The sequence below is a fragment of the Xiphophorus couchianus genome, chromosome 2, assembly GCF_001444195.1.
Source record: "Xiphophorus couchianus chromosome 2, X_couchianus-1.0, whole genome shotgun sequence".
In the NCBI taxonomy this organism is placed as follows: Eukaryota; Metazoa; Chordata; class Actinopteri; order Cyprinodontiformes; family Poeciliidae; genus Xiphophorus; species Xiphophorus couchianus.
This window is the reverse complement of record NC_040229.1, coordinates 6,175,810-6,193,019: the sequence shown is the minus strand read 5'-3', so window position 1 is coordinate 6,193,019 and position 17,210 is coordinate 6,175,810. Positions and strand designations below refer to the sequence as shown.

General features: G+C 38.1%; 1 protein-coding gene and 1 long non-coding RNA gene across 3 annotated transcripts in view; one reads left to right on the top strand and one right to left on the bottom strand.

Moving 5' to 3' along the window:
* Nucleotides 1–17,210, bottom strand: part of tspan9a (tetraspanin 9a) — a 212,769-nt gene that overhangs the window by 8,027 nt on the left and 187,532 nt on the right. For both annotated transcript variants that reach the window (XM_028035394.1, XM_028035387.1), the window contains 3 exons: nt 10,597–10,698; nt 10,202–10,333; nt 8,270–8,353 (listed from right to left, as the gene is read on the bottom strand). In XM_028035394.1, coding sequence (XP_027891195.1) covers nt 8,270–8,353; nt 10,202–10,333; nt 10,597–10,698 — 318 coding nt within the window. The remainder of the gene's footprint in view (nt 1–8,269; nt 8,354–10,201; nt 10,334–10,596; nt 10,699–17,210) is intronic.
* On the top strand, nt 8,073–16,924 carry LOC114155488 (uncharacterized). The gene is made up of 3 exons (XR_003597761.1): nt 8,073–8,084; nt 13,875–13,877; nt 16,304–16,924. It is a non-coding gene; the product is annotated as an uncharacterized LOC114155488 (long non-coding RNA).

The window sequence follows — 17,210 nt, the reverse complement described above, 5'->3', positions numbered from 1 at the left end:
CAGCCACAAGGCTGATCCTAAAGCCATTATCCTGAAAAGTTTGGATGAAAAAGAAAACAGAGTTTATGGATAGATTTTTTAAAGCAAATTTGGTTTTTATTAGGAGAATCCCTCAGTAGTCTGAGCTTAACCTAATGTTCTTTGGTTAGTATAAACCACAGTTAAAAACTATTAAAAATAATAATAATAAAACATAAGGCAGCAAATAATCTAAATACCCAGAGGTCATTCTGCTACTTTTTCCAATTTGTATTTTTGCACATTAGGTGATTTTCCATCTCATCTGCACACCAATAACTGTGCCAACTGATGATTTGAAGTCATTTTCTATGAAGTGAATGTGGTGATGTCTTCTCAGTAAGTAATATCTATCAGTGGAGGAATATTTTAGATTGAATGTGAGTCATAATCTTAGATACTGCCCACACCTCTAACTATCATCCACATCCAGCTGATGTGACTCTCCTCACTTAGAGTTAGGCATAAAGACAGAAAACATGCAAAGGAAAAACCCTCCTGTTAACAGACATGTGGAGTAAAGAGGATTTTATGGATGGAAAAAAAGCTTCCAAACAACAAACATTTACGCTCTTATGATCCCTGAGCCATGGAGACGTTTTCCCCGCTCTCTCCTACTCCTTTTATAATCTCTGAGCTACTTCAGCCATTTAGACATCAAAACAATCAACTCTTTTGGGAAATGTCTCATAAAACCTCATAAAAAAGCTCAAACATATTTTTTATGATTCTTGAAATATTTACCTGTTTCAAATGTTTTTTCCCTGACAGGAATTGGGAAACTTTTCAAATCACTAAACCACTCTGTGCTTGTTGAGGGCTAATTACAGCCAATCACTGTTAGCTAGAAACACCATTTAAACTTTAAACATTTTTCTTTAACCGAATACTTCAGATCCTCAAAATGTTTCACTGTTTTTATGAAACCAGCTTAATTGGCTTTTTCCTGCCTAAAGACGATGACGTCTCCCTGATCTACTGCAAGGCTTAAGTCTTACATGCAGCATCTTTATCTGTCTATCCGTCCGTCCGTCCGTCCGTCCGTCCGTCCGTCCGTCCGTCCATCCATCCATCCATCCATCCATCCATCCATCCATCCATCAACACACTCCAGCTTTCCCCCACAGCTAGCCGGTCTCTGTAAATTGGCCGCAGGCGTTCATGTCTGGTTGTTTGTCCTGTGTGTCTCTGTGATAGATTGGTGGTTGCAACCTGTCAGGGTTGTACTCAACATATTACTCAGTGAGAAATAGGGTAAAGCCCCAGGTGTAACGGTTTCTGTTAGGTTTGTCTCCTTGAATGTGATTCAACTAGAAGAATTGTTATTGAATTGGCAAAAAATGGGAATAGGGTGTAATGTTAAAACTTCAGAAGGAAATGTATAATCAGTGACGGCCTGCTGGCTGGTCTGGGGTGGAGCCCGCCTTTCACCCAATGACACCAACCCAAATGCAGGTTTGGACAACAGATGGACGGATGAATTAAATTAAACTAAATGTGAAATTTGAGCCTGATTACCTTTGTACTTTGACACCAACTTTGCTAATTAATTACATCGATTTTTATGCATTAACATTTTTAACGCAATTGATCGTTTTTTTTTTTTTTTTTTTAACATGCAAAAGTCCCAAGCTGTAGCACAAGCTGTAGCCTTTGTCCTGGTGCATTTCTGGTACGCCTGCACAAGCGACATCAACAGACAGCAGCGATTGGCGACGAAGCTGCTTCTGTAATCTCACTGAGGTTCATTTCTGCTTCAACAAAAGATGTGATGGGACACTGGAAAAGACTAATGTGTTCAAGTTGTGCTAAAGGAGTTAACCTGTCAGAAGCTATTCAAGCCCAAACTAGCATCTGAATGCTAAACATGCAGCAGCTAACGCTAATGTCAGTGTCCATCATCTACATTTCTAAAGACACTTAATGAATGATCAGATTTCTGAAACATTTGAAAGCTGAATCACACTTTGCCCCAATTTGATGGAGGAAGAATCTGAATATCAGATTAAAAACTATAAACATATTTTTTGTTGAACTCATATGTCTATTTATTCACTAATTTAGCAGTAAAAAGTTTTAGGCTTGAAAATTCATTTTGTGTATACAGTATACATTTTTTGTTTAAATGCAATTAATTAATTACAGACTTGATTAAAAAGTCCCAATACTGCATAAAGAACTGCAGTAATTCATTTGCATGTTGATTAGAAATGAAGGAAACAGAAGCAAACTTACAGGAGCAAGTTTCTACAGAAATGAATCAAACACCTTTTAGCAAAGTTAGAAAGTAAAATCTTTTTGTCATTTTGGAGGAAGATAAACATCCAGGTTTCTGTCAGACTGAGTCTGCATCTTCTATAAATATTTCAAAACTACATCCAAGTGCCTCCGGCCAGTTTTACGTTTCTTTGTCATGTTGTCCACATCGGTTTGGGATGAGCCAATCTGTGCTTGACATCTGCTTCCTGACTCTTCCTACCGACACTGAATCAGAGGAGCGAGTGGCTGTATGCATGTGTAACGAGAGGGTTAAAACTAAGGCTTAACCTTCAGGAAAATGTCCTTCATTTGTTAGCACTGACAGGCTGAATATATGAAATATCTGTAAACATGTCAGAATAGTTGCTGTGAGGTCAGAAATACTGGATGTTTTTTTGTCTTTAAGTGGCTATTAACTTCATTTCAGAGGAATGAAGTTAAAAGACGTGTTAGTAGCATAAAAACAAGGCCAGTTGTGAATTGCCTGGACTCATTCAGCCTTGCCAGCGTACAGCCCTTTCATTTCAATTTGTATTAAAAGCAAATGCTAAGCACTTGTCTCAATTTATACAGGACTGACCGAGATGGTGCTGAAGGAGAAGGTTATTTGTTCCTGGATGAAAACTGAGTTCATTTAAAAAAAGCTCCTGACAAACCTCTCAACCCCAGCGCTTTGTTTTCCACTTCTGCTTGACTTCGTGTTATAGCTGGTGCAACTAATACCTTCAGAGACAAAGAAGTCATTAAACTGATAGTAATTTTCTTTGAAATCTAGAGTTCCTAAAAGGTCTGATGGACTTGATTCGTAAACACATTGACTCACAATTTTAACTTTATATCTGCTTCTCTATGACTAATACATTTTTGAAGGCAAATTTAGCAAATATTTGTATTGTAAGCAAATGTCAAAACTGTTCAAACATATGAGCACTGAATGCACCACCTGAAGGTTAATGTTGACAACAACATGTACTAATTGCTAAAATACAGCACAGACTGTATGGGATCACACAGTAAGTGCCTTTCCTAATGGGTGGCATCAATCAAATTAGTTAAAGAGGCTTACAGCCCTCCAAAGAGCTCCTCTTAGCAACAGCTCCGATTTACAAACATGTCATATGCAGAAAATTTCTGTGAACAACCAGGACAATTACAATTTTTACCAGGCAGATGCAGCAGGTCGCTTCCAATGCATGACTATGAGGAAATTTGAATGCAAATGAAATTTCGGGACAACAGGCACTGCTTGTTTTGTCCTTGAGGCTGCAGTAGAGTGAGAAGAATAAAGTCTAAAAAGTGCTCAGCTGAAGTTGAAGTTTCATAGTTTTGATAAAACACTACAACCCAATAATTGCAACCCAGCTATTGGCTTAGAGAGGAGAGTAATAATAAGCCTTAGTAAAGCGCTAACCGTACAGGTTGCAGTAACACATCTGATCCTCTGGAGGACGATATACTCTCATGTAACACATGCTGAGTCAGTGAAATGTGGCATTAGCATTAGCATTAGCAGATCTAATGTTTATGATTAGCGTAACTAACTGTTAAGCTAGCGGTCCAGACCACTGCTTATGTGAATGTAGGTGTGAGTTTGGATTTTGCAATTTGATGAATCTAAATTTGATGAGTGTGTTTAACCAGAACACGGAACGTTTAAGCATTCCTGACTTTACCGCTTCACTTCTGCTTGCAACAACTTTTAACATTATCTCTTTTTAAATGAATAATTATGGAGTTTTCATGCCAGTTGTTTGTGATTGTGTATGGCAGGCTCTGCTACAAATTAGTCCACAAGGTATAGAATACCTTAACCTCAACCTAAAAGTTCAAGCACAAACGTCCCCTAAGGACATTAACTATGTGCATAATCTTCCAGAAGTCAACAAAAAGCTTTAATGGGGAGGTCACCTTGCTCTAAATGAACCATGGATTCAAGGATTAGGAGTCTTGCTTTGCCTTGAGCACAGCAACAGACATATTAAGGAGAGAAGAGGCGATAAAACAAGAGATCCATTGAAAGAAACCAACAAAACGGAGGAAGGATGCAGCAGTACTAGGAGAGACAGGTGTGCAAATAGTAATAATCGTAGTAAGAAGAGCCGGCTCCATTGAGGCTGTGCCGCAGCGTGAGCCTTGAAGGCTGTAATAATGAACAGAAAGGTGAGTTACTGTCAGAAATGTTCGGGTAGGTGGCAGAGATTAAATGGATTTAGCAGAAAAAAACAGAACTCACATAGACAGAGGTATGAATCTACAAAGCCCAGCCAGAATGAAGAGTTTTGTTCAAGACGGTGCAAAACAAAACAACGAGAAGTGAAACGTTACGGTTCTGTCAGAGTGCTGGACAGTATGGACAGACAACTGGAGCAGTTTAAACTGTACACCAAAGTTCTGGTTGTGGTATGAATTTGTTTTATATTCCTGCTTTAAATGTGTCTCTATACAGCTTCAACTTTTAATATTAAGAGTTACAATGTTTTTTTCACTTTTCAATTAAATTTGTAAGCTCCAAATAAAAAAAAGATATTTGGGATGCGCTAAGCCCCATTTAGTCCACTTTAATGAAACTTTTGTTTGTATGCCTGGAAAGTCTGGTTTGTGAAATCAAACTCTGATCCGGTCTATAAAACCGAATTCTGGTTTGCCTAAAAACCTAAAAAAATATCATTTTCATATTGCCTTTTATATTTACTCCAGTTGTTCTTGTCTAGTTATTCGTCAATTGTTGATCTGAAATATTTAAAAGCAACAACAAGAATAAAACAGAAGAAATCTGTGAGGGTCAAATATTTTTTTATGTCCCTGAACCCAGAAAAAATATAAATGAATCATAAGCTAAATTAAATCAGAACTTTACTAATGGTGGTCAAACTGCAGGCAAATGTGGAGATGAAACAATGATGTAAACAATGTTAATCAGTCAACAACGTTTTGGTTTTATTGGTCCATAAACAGGCCCATTAAATAAACTTATATTAAGTACTGAACTCATTTAGTTATTGTTTTATTGGCCATGCAGCCATCAGTAAAGCAGAAATACATGATGAAGGGTTATTTGGATATTGATAATTTTTGGATAGCCATTTCAATATAATTTAATTGATCCCTTCATTCATTTACACCTACAGAAGAAAGAGAGAAAAACTTCCAGATTTCTTTTCACTTAAGAGTTTCAGAAGATCCAACCAATTTAAATTAGTCAAAGAGAAAACATATAGTTTATTTGTATAAAACTGAATAAATAACCAACTCAAAAATAAAATAAATTAAACTCTATTTAAATGAAATAAATACATACATGCATTTAAGATATACAAAATCTGTAACAAAATTAAAATAAATAAAATTATTATTTATTTAGATAAACAAATTGATCTAAATAAATAAATGCATTCCATTTATTAATATAAACTAAATAAGTAGCTAACAGAACGGAATAAAATGAATTTAGTTTATTTACAAAAATAGTGTAATAATAAAAAACACTGTTAAACATTAAAGGCCAACAAGTTTTATGCCTCAGTAACTAGATGTGAAATGGATTCAGTGAATCAAAGCTCATGTTTTTGGACGATGACTCCAGGATGTTAAACGTTCTTTTCTCACCACCGCCTGGAACCAGGAGTGGAAAAGTTTTCCTGAAACATCTCATGTCGGCCACATTGATCATCGTAAGAGTTGATTTGCACGAGTCGATGGAGTTTCGCCTGACTAAATCCTGATTAGGTTGGTTTTTGCTTTGAGGAGACTCAATTACTGAGTCACCAGCACATTTTTGGATGCGACCCAGCTTGGCGTCGTTAACAACTCTTATTTAAAACAAACAAATAAAGGGAGAAAAAAACGGCTATCCTTCGATTTAAGAGAGCAATCTGTGCGTTCGCTTCCTGGTTTATCAGTAGATCTCTGGGGATCAGGCAGTCTGATTTAAAGATTTAAACTGCAGGATTTTAGAATCAATACAAAACCTAACAGGGAGCAGGAGAAGGAGAGGCTGATGGGCTCATGTCTGTCTCAGTAAGTGAAGCAGAAGCTGAATTTTCAATAACTAAATGATGTGTTGAGATTATATGAAGATGTGAAGCAGAAGATGATGCTTAATAAGGTGGAGAATCAAAACTAAAGTTTGCGTCAGCAATTCAGCAGATTTTTAATGTCGAGACGAATCAACAGAGTAAAGAAGTTTGTTTGAGCTTCTCATCACAGGAACTGGAAAAATGATTGTAGAGATTTGTGAGCATATTAGAGCAGGAGCAGAGGAATCACCTGAATCTGCAGGCTGCAAGTTATTAGCCACCTTAACAGGTGATTCATCTTTACTTGAAGTGCTCTGTGGCAGACTGGAAGCAGCTTAAACTACTGCTATCACTCTTATTACCTCAACATCAACACATTTCTCTTAAAATTCAGTTTGTAAATTATTCAGAGTCAAGGCGCCTGCATTCAGTTTGCTATTTAAGCATCAGCATATTAAAAGTGCTCAGTAAAAAAGACAGAAAAGTGCAGAGAAATGGTCACATAAAATAACTCCAGCTGCCAGTGGGACGACTACAGGATGAGGAAGGACTAAATCACGGTGGAAACTGGGTTCTCTGATTGTGAAAAGAGGAATAAACCAGAACTGGGCCAAAGTGGCAGAAATTACACACAAAACTCAGGCTGGAACAAATATCCTCATTATTTTCCTTTTAAATGAATAAAATTCCTCTCTATGTAGAATTAAATGATGTGTTGAGATCATATGAAGATGTGAAGCAGAAAATGATGCAGAAAAAAGAAAAAAAGGAGCAGCTGTTGTGGACTTTTTTCATTTCTTGATAGATTTTTGTTTTTATTTCACACCAAACTATCATAAAGACACATAAACGGATGTGTCTCTCATTTAGATACATTCAGGGGGTGTTCACACCAGCCTAGTTTAATCCTCTTTAATTCAGCTCCAGTCTGCTTGCCTAGAAAGTTCAGTTCGTTTGGGGAGGTGTGAATGTGTAATTGAACTTTGATACGGACCAAAAAATGAATTCTGGTCCTAAGAATCTCAGTCTCTGTTTGGTTGAAGTGAACTCAATTGCAGTTCGGATGCATATGTAAATGGTAGCAGAACGGTGACTGCTCCAAAAACTAAGTGAACTAAAGCGCAAGGCATTCTGGGAAGTCCAACCAAAACAAACATGCTAGGCTAGCGCTAGCAGAAGAAATGGCTCATGGTCTTTCACCAAAGACAAAAGGAAAATCCTCCAACCAATAAAATCTGACCTCTCCATTTTTGTTTGCATTTGAAAACTGAAGTTGTGCTCAGTGTCTTCTTCAGAGATATTATATTGTTTCCTTCAGTGGTTCTTGGTTCAGCGCCCCTCCAGGCAAAGGGATGAAGGGATTTCTCAAAGGGTTTAGTTCATTTGACACAGTGGAGTTTGAAACAGCATCACAACTGAAACTGTAACAAATGTTGCAATTTTGGTTTCCAATCAAACCGATTCTACCGGCTATAAGGTGTGAAAACACCCTTAAGCTCCACAAACTCAGGTCCCAGGTTAATGACTGCAGCTCCCAGTTGAACATCACGCTATAAAACAAGCTAAAGTTCAGCAAGATCCTGTTTTAGAGAGTCAGAGTGGGATGGATATAAAGCAGAAGGAAAGTGATGCTTCAATCTACACGTCTCCCTGCTTCTCTATATTCAATATCTTGGCTCTCCAATCGTCTAATAGTTCTTCCTTACCTGACTGGAGCCTCCTTGGCTCAGAGCCACGCAGCTTTGAATCTTCCAGACAGGAATAGAGAACAGAACCGCAATATTTCAAGATGTGTGGGAGCCCAGAACGCCCACCGAGCCAAAGCTTCACAGCTTTCTCAATCGAACAAGATGGCACAGGGGGCCACTGGATGAACACTTTCTCTCTCTTTTTTTATCATGTTTTCAGACACATGCAAAAACATAAAAGAGCAACAGGGGAGGGAGAAAGAAATATATATATTTTGTTACACCCACCTGCACTACCAAGATGACCATGCCTATGGTTCCCAGCAGATGCTTGTTTTCATCCAGCCATTCTTCCACCTTCTCAAAACAGCCCTGCAATGCAAGAAAAAAAAAAAAAAAAAAAAAAAAAACAGGGGAAAATGAGCATTTTTCAGTGTGGGAGTTGAGTCGTGTCAGAAATGTTGCAGTTTTGGGCCTCAGCTGCTCAGTCACCTGGAAAAAGTCAACCAACCAGTTAAATAAAAAGGGCATTTCATCCTCATGGATAAATATCAGATGAGGTGTCAAAACAAGTGAATTTCCCCATAAGGTCAGGCGTCTATATGCAGAACTGTGGATGAATGTGAGCAGAGTTAAGGCACTCGACTCTTTCTCTACCGTAGCCTTATTCAGAGGTGAGGAACTTCACTTCGGTTTCGGTCTTAAAGAGGTGCTTCTTGTTGAGGGGGGTTGTGAAATACCAGGCAGCTGCTCCTCAGGATTACATACAAGCTTTCAGGGATGAGCTTCCCACTGGACCACCTCATTGTCTGCCTATTCTCATGTTGGCAATTACATTACAGCTTTTAATCCTTTACTCTGGACCTGCTAACAAACCGCACACCAGACTAAATGGGAAATTAGACTTGTAATGGGTTGAGGACATTGTGCTGCAACAACAACAAAATAAAATGTCAATAATGATCCAAATTCTGCAGTATAAGTAAAATGTTTAAACAGGTTTAAATGGAAATCAGCTGCCATGCAACCAGTGAGCTGGTGGAGCAAGTGTGCAATAGATGGTGGATTTTATGTTGCATGTTTATCAGTTTGCATGACAATGACTTAACATGAGATAAAGAGCTTAGTAAGCTTATTGTGCATCAGCAAAAACACCTCAAATGGTTTCCAGATCTGTTTTGGCTGCTGTTAATCCCTGCTATCATTTTTATTTTCTGTCTAGATGTTGAACTTTTTATGTCGAATCTTTCTGCTGTCAGTTTGTGGTTGTTTCATATTAATCTCAATATTATTTTGCTTTTTCCCTCCCTTTGTATCTGTTTGTGTTTGGTGTTTGCATCTCTGTTCTGCTTTGGACAATGCAATAAGAAATGTTCTCTTTCAGGCACATCTCATAAATTCAAACATCATTTAATTTAGTAATTCAACTGAAAATGCAAAACTGATGAACTGTGTAGAATAATTAGACAAGGAGTGATGTATCTGAATATCATAGAAGAACAACAAAAAGTCGCTTCACAATAATGATGAGGCAGAAAGGGTTGATGGTAAGTTTAGTGGAAGAAAAAAAGTTAGAGGACAAGCAACAGAAATGAGAGGTCTTAAGAGCGTTAAGAGTTACTAAACCTCAAATCAACCTTTGTGTAGACAAACTGTGCTACTTTTATGTTTCTGTATAAATTATTAAATTTTTGTGTAAATTTGTTTAGTTCTGCAATAATTTACCTAAAACTGTCTCAGTGCTGCCCTCTTTGGGAGAAAGACTGGCTACTGCAGCTGATTTTTCCTTCTGGTTATGGCTTGACTGATCTTGGTACCGGTCCAAACTGCCAAAAGTACCAAAAGCTGCTTTAATCACCATGGGAACACCAGTAAACTTGCCTGAGGTAAAACCAGTTGTCAAAGTGAATGTGGGACATCAGAACCAATGATAAAGATGAGCTGGGCTTCCTGAACCGCAGCAGAACCACAGACTGCATCGATGCAGGAATTCAAGCAGAAGGAGCCCAGACCGACTATTAAACACATGTCCTGCTCCCACAGGTCAAATAATGTTGGGTTTTATTATCTGAAACCATAAAAACCAAATATTACTGAATGCATCACTCTGTATGTAATTAATCTTTGTTCTAAATGAGTCTTTTGAGACGTTCTTGGCCAGACTGTAATTGTTTTCTGTGCCACCACCAGTGAGTGGAGCCTGTGAAACATGTAACTCACCCGGTTCCAGAACATGTTGGTGGAGTTGCGGCCACAGTTTTGGTAATGCTCCTGGCAGCAGCGGTCAGGAACCACCTTCTCCTTCAGGGCCTCATGCCAGTCCGTGTACGCTATGACTCCGCAGCACTTCCACTGCCATCCACCAAACACAAGCACACCTGTCAGTCCACAGAGTCTGCACACAACTCTGTGTTTTAATTGATTTGTTGGTCTTAAATAATGGAAGGACTCTTCTCCACCAGCCAAGTTGGATTTTTTTTAACGTCACATTAATCGTACAGCTACACGCCTGGAAATGCATTAGCTGGAATATTTCAGAATAACTTTGCATTTAGGTGATTAAACATTGATGCTAATGTAACACCAGTGTAATGTGCAGTGTGAGGCCTACCGACCTCCGCCTGGATGATGTTCCATGCATTTCGAAGGCCTATGTTGTTTTCAGAGTTGTAAAGAGCCAGCCCATCCTTCAGGTCCTGCTTAGCGTTCTCGCTCACCTGCAGATAAAGAGAAATCATTAGCCTGTGGTGAGCCGCCTCAGCGTGAAGTGGTCGGCTCAGCGAGGGCAGTCGTCTGAGCTCCAGCTTTGCTCCCCGTCTTTATGTGGCGTTAAGATTCAAGAAGGCAGCGTTAGCTGGAGTGCTTGCAGCTGTGCAGTCACACATTTCCCTCTTTTCAAATCAACATGGTTTTCATATAGATGTAAACAATCAGGCCATTATCCACACAGTGCAGAGTGCTTTTAGAGGACTGCGGATGACTGCTTACAGATTGTTGCTTTTCCTCATGAAATGACTAACAATGCTGAGTGTTTATTTGAAAAAGAGCAGCAACAGCAAACGGACCAAATTCTGAGAAGCTCTTCACATTTCTGTTATGATTAATATGTATAAACTCGATGGATGTCCAACTGTCAGGCCGATATGGAAGGAGATGGGTTCTGGTCTGAAATGTCCAAATAGAACCTGGTGATGATTCGGCTGTATTTGATTTTGTGGGAGAAAATGAAGGAAACTTCCTGTTATCTCTTCTGGTGATGTTATTTTCTCAGCAGTGTTACTTTGTGTTCAAGGAAAGTGACTGAATTGAGTGAAATTCGCCTTAATGACAATTCAAATTAGAAATGAACTTCTTACTTTTATGGTTGAGTAAAGAGTTAAGCTTCCTTATATTGACTGAAGTTCAGTAAAATTTGTCAATCATAATATGAATATGTTTCTGCATTTAAAGCTACTGCTAACTTTGTGCGGTGACTGTCAGAGACAGATGAAAAGATGTTTGACAGTTTGATCCCAGGAGATAAAAAGTAACAACCTGCTTCCCTCTGTGTCCTAATGTTCAACCCGGACTCATCTATCAGCCTGCCAGACAGTGATCCGGCCCACTAGAGAACATGTTTGCCCTGCTTCAGAGTCCAGAGGCAGCGTGTTTCACTCCACTGCATCCAAAGCATTGAACTCAGTTATGTGCAGCGGCGGCAGCACAATATTTAGTCAAGAGGAAATTAGAAGTGCACTGATTGCAGTTTTCTGGCCGATCGCCAATCTTTACAAAGCCTGACCTACTGATATTGATTTTAGGTTATAACGTTTATTTTGTGAAACGTTTCTAAAAACAGCTACAAAGTTGTGTCAGTGGGCTCTCTTTCAGGCCCATTACCACCCAACCCCCTCCCAAGAGAATCATCTTCAGTTTATACAAAGGCATACAGAGTTGACTTCTTCAATCAAGATAAATAAATATTATGAACCTAAATGTCGATAATTAAACATCTATATTTATATTTTGTGAAGGGCTCGTCTACCTCTGCTCATGACCCAAAATAAGAAATAAGATAATTCATTTAGAAATGCATGCCAGGGTGTTGTGGTGGCGCAGGGGCGGGGGACGTATTGAGGCCTTGGTCCTGGTGTTGGCGGTTGCGGGTTCGATTCCTGGCCTGGTGACATTTGCAGCATTTCTTCCCGCTCTGATTGCTCTGTTTCCTGTCGAACTACTTTTGGATGAAGGCCACTAGAGCCAACAAAACCTTTAAAAAAAAAAAAAAAAAGAAATGCATGCTAAAGTCCAATTGCTTGTATGTACAATGTTTACCATAAGAGTTAAGTTTTGAATGATTTCCAAACCAGAACCAGTAAAGGAGCGACTCCAACAGTTTAAATCTTCAGTTTAGTCGCTTTGTCAGGAAGTCTTTTGTGCATCCACAGCTGTGCTGGGAACATTATTCAGTAGCTGAAGGCATTTTCTTCTCATCTTTTCATGTACAGATGTGATGTCTGCTTCCAAATTTTCCTGGCATTTAACTTAATCCATTTTTTCCCTTTCTAGGTAAAATATTCCTTTTGCCAATTGCTGCAGCAGAAGATCATTCATGAACCTTTTGTGAGTAACAGATGGAGAGGGATTCTGTTTTCTTTCACAGTGTACCTCTACTGACTACAGCAAAAGAAAGAAAGAAAGAAAAAGAAACGGAAAGAAATTTCTTCTTGTTCTTCCAGGCTGAGACACAGTTATCAAAAATGAATCATTCTATAATTTGGAAGTTCACAGCCTTTTGCTTCTGAATTATCTCATGTTCTTCAGATGAAACAAAGATTACCTTCAAAAGAACCTAAAAGGTTGCATAATGTGGTGGAACAGACTGTCATTAATCTTCCAGTTGAAGCTAATTGGCAAAAGCTTCTCGATCTTTCACCTCCCAACCGGAGCTCTGTTTTTTTGGTAATGACTGTATATTACAGAGTAATAATGCAGCTACTTTAATGTGCTTGAAGACATGGCTGGGTAGAGACCAGAAAATGTGTGAATGCACATAACATACCCTCTGTATGTGTGCACATTGTGTTTAAATTCAAAATTTAAATAAAGTGCAGCAAACTTCATAAAAAAGAGCTGATATTTTAAAACTGATCCGCTTTTTCTCCACCAGGACATTTTCATCTTGTGTTAAAATTCCCATACTGAAGTAAAAACTGATGTCAAACTCTTAGAGGTGTCTTCTCAGTGTTTTATGAAATATACAGATAAATCACCCATTTCAGTGCTAATGTTTCATAATAATAAGCTGTAACACATGCAAAGTGTAACTTTATGGCACGATAAAATAACACTAAGTTAGAAACTGAGTCTATTCATAGAAATATTTCAGAACAAAGACAATTATCCGTCTCTCTCTGACACACAGAGTTGGAGAACAAAACTGTAGTTCTGCACACAAATTACACAAAACTCTGTAGGCTAATATTATTATGCATGTTTTAAGTCGGAATAAAATAAGTCTTAATTTTCTATAATAAGCATTTCCACACTTCTAGCTAAAATTTCCCCAGATATTATTTAGTGAAAATGTGTTCATTTGTTTTCAGCTATTTTTAAATTGCATTAATTCTAACAGTTTTATGACAAACCTATCAGTAAGTTTGGCATATTTTTGCTGAGTTCACTCGTCTTTTTCCTCTTCTGCACATTTCTACTCCTCTTCAACTCCAGTCAATGAGGACTGACAGATTTGATTGGATTAGTCCAAAATTCTTCAAAAATATCAACCAATTATTTTAAATAATTTTAAAATTATTTTAAAATACTTTTTTGGTTATAATATTTGAGCTCTGGGCCTTAAGTCTAGTCCAGTCCTGCTGGAAGCCATTTATTTGCATCATCACGGCGTTAGGAGGCAGTTTGGCTCGATGTTGGGAGGAGAAACCAAGTTTGAGAAGTTATTGAAGTTATCATACATTCATTATTTTCAATCTCACGTTATGTGTTTCTTTTCCTTTTCACTCCCATAAGTCTGAAATAAAAGCATCTGATTGTCAGCTGCTCAAAACATTACTCTAATCCACTTCAAAAATAATCATTTAGACTTTGATGTGATGTCTGTGGTTCTGACACTGTTTCGCTTAAACTTGCCTTTTCACAGCACAAACGTATCATTTTCCTCTTAACTGAACCTTGACAACGTGTTTAGGGTCGTATCATGTCTGGTGATTAATATCTCATTGGATGTGTTAATGAAATACAGATTCAGAGCCCAGCTCTCCTGCTGTTTGCTGTGCCTGTGAGGATTTGCTAACAAGAGAGAGAGACCAGGAGGCTCCTCAGATATGAGATAATTACGGCTGGGAAAGAACAATGACACCGTGATGTAATGCTGAATGTTGTTTTCACGAGTTAAAAAAAAATCAAGACATGGGGATCACACGTTCTTTTACAGTTAATGCTTGGTTGATTGGAGAGAGAAGAAGGGTATGTATTTTTAAAATGCAAGCAGAAAGAGGCTCATCCTGTGTGTCAGTTTCTAACAAAGCAAGGTGCTTTCAGCTGTTCTCTGATTTCTCTGCTCATTGAAAAAGGATTTTACTCGCCTAGAATGTGTTACAAGCTGACGCACAAATACTTGAAATAAAATGAAGCAGCCAGTTTATACTGTCAGCCTGGTTTCTATAGAAGACACTGTACATGGCTTCTGAAGGTCAGCCTTTATGTGTAAATGCTGCTTTAAATGCTGCCCTGCAAACACATTTACACCACTAGAATTCAGTCACATCTTCTTACGCTACAACCACAAACTTTGATGCATTTTATGTAACAGATAAACAAAGAGGTCAGCGTTAACCAGAGAACTCTGGAGGAGCTGCAGAGAGTCACAGCTCAGGTTCAGGAATCTGTCAACCATAAATCTGACCTTTCATCACAGAGTGGCAAGAAGAAAACCACAGTTCAATAAAAGTCATAATACTGTTGATCCATTTGCAAACATTTAAAAATGTACCTATTTTGCCTACATGCTCAAAGGATAAAAAACAAAAAAACATCTACCCCTAGGTGAAACATGGTGGTGGCAACATCATGCTGTGGGAATACGTTTCCTCAGCAGGGACAGAGAAGCTGCTCAGAGTTGATAGATAACAATCTCCTCGTTAGTATAGTGGTGCGTATCCACGCCTGTCACGCGGGAGACCGGGGTTCGATTCCCCGACGGGGAGTGAAATTTGAAAATGCCCTCTTGAAAATGAGATCTAGATCTCAATGGGGTTTACCTGATTAAATAAAGGAATATAGACGGAGCTAAAAGTCCTGGAAGAGAAACTGTTGGACCAGTGGTGTCCAAAAAGATTACAGTATAACTTTTACCTCACGGGAAAAAACTGTCTGGTTGAAAACAATTGAAGGCAACAAAAGATTTTCTTTTCTTTTTTACATTTTTTTAATTAAATGTTTCTAAATATATACATATATATATGTATATATATATATATTGCTAAGTGATTCAAGTTCATCTGCACAACTAACACAACACAATATTTTAATAAAATAAAGAAGTCTGATTTTCATAGAAAATGGATCTATAAATTATCATAGACCTGAAACTAACTCTTGCAGGTTTGCTTTGTTTAAGCAAACAAAACAAAATCAGAACAATATCTCAGATTTCAATGGTTTTTCTATTATGTTTGGATCTTTTGTGTTTATTCTTTTTTGTGTTATGCGAATCTGTCGCTCATTCTTCAAAAACAGTTGCTTTATTTCCTGGAGTTTACTCAATAAAAGAATGCATCAAAGTCTGTTCTGGAGTAAAAGTCACTGAATGTTTGTGTTTCTGTTTACTATTAAATGCATTTAATTAAATGTCTTTGTGTTGTATCTTCCACATTCAGGAGACTTTAATTTTGATCTTTTTTGAAAAGCAGTATATATTTGTTTTACTGGATCGACCGCCAGCATTGAACTGGAAAAAGAAGTTTGTATTATTTTTGTATTTTGTTTGAGGGTCACATAAAATTACTTAAAGGGCCACAAATGGGCCCTGAGCCACACTTTGGACACCTCTGTGTTAGAGCCTTGGAGTTTCACCTTCCAGCAGGAGAACCACACCAAACATATTCATATATTAAAATAGCCTAGTCAAGGTCCAGAAATAAGTATAACAGAAAATCTGGAGTTCATAGATGATCTTTATTCAGTCTGACTCAACTTGCTTCATTTAAGATTTTTATTTGTTAAAATAAAAAGTAAAAATTCTATTCAGATTCTCTTTGACAATCATCTCTATTTTGTGGAAGTTTGTGGGTATAGCGTGACAAAATATGAAAACGTTGAAAGGTGTTGTGGAAAAGAAATATTTTACCAAGCACTGTCAGGTGAAATCGCTCAATCAGGTTTATTCATATATTGTGCACAATACAGAGAGCTTGTAATGAAGCAATCAGTAATGAAGCAGGTCTGGATGAAAAGCTCTGCCAGGCAGAGAAACACAAGGATAAAGAATTCAAAACAAGGGAATGAAAACTTTTCAAAAGTACTGACAGACTGATCTAATATTCTTCAGATCAGGCAGAAAGAAAATCCCATAAAACTTTAAATCCTCATTTTTAAAGCCGCAAGGCAATAAAATCCGTCATCAGAACAGACATAAATGTTAGAGGGATTTTATTTGGTAAAGGTCTTTAGCCACAAGAAGCCATTTAACACGCCCTCTTCAATGCTTTGAAATAATAATTGCATCATTCCATGTTTGTCACTCTGTTTCTCAGAGAGATGCAGAGGAAGATCTGTGCATTTTCACCCGGACTGCTGGTCTTACCGTATCTGTCCCTCTGCAGGAAAATCAGATGACGAGCTGCATCATCAATCTCTGCCTTGTACTCCGATTCCATCTTTTATCATCTGCTCCCCATGCTGGGCTATATGTGATGTTGCTCACTCATTACTGACTCCTCGCACTAATACAGTCACGAGAGAACCCCCCCTCTCACCCCCCCTCCCGCCAATCTCTTTAAAGTAAAAACACAGAGAGAAACAGAAGTTTCCACTAAGGCTTGTCGCGTTTTCTATTTCTTGCATGAGCGTCTTTGTTAAAAGTCTGAAAGGAAACCTAATGACAAGTCAGGCAAATGAGCTCAGAACAAAAAGGAGGAGATAAAACACATTTTTGTCGCAATATTTCATGAAGAAAACGAACTTCTTGACTAAAGCTTCTGTTGCTGGAACTGGAAACTCTTCACCGACA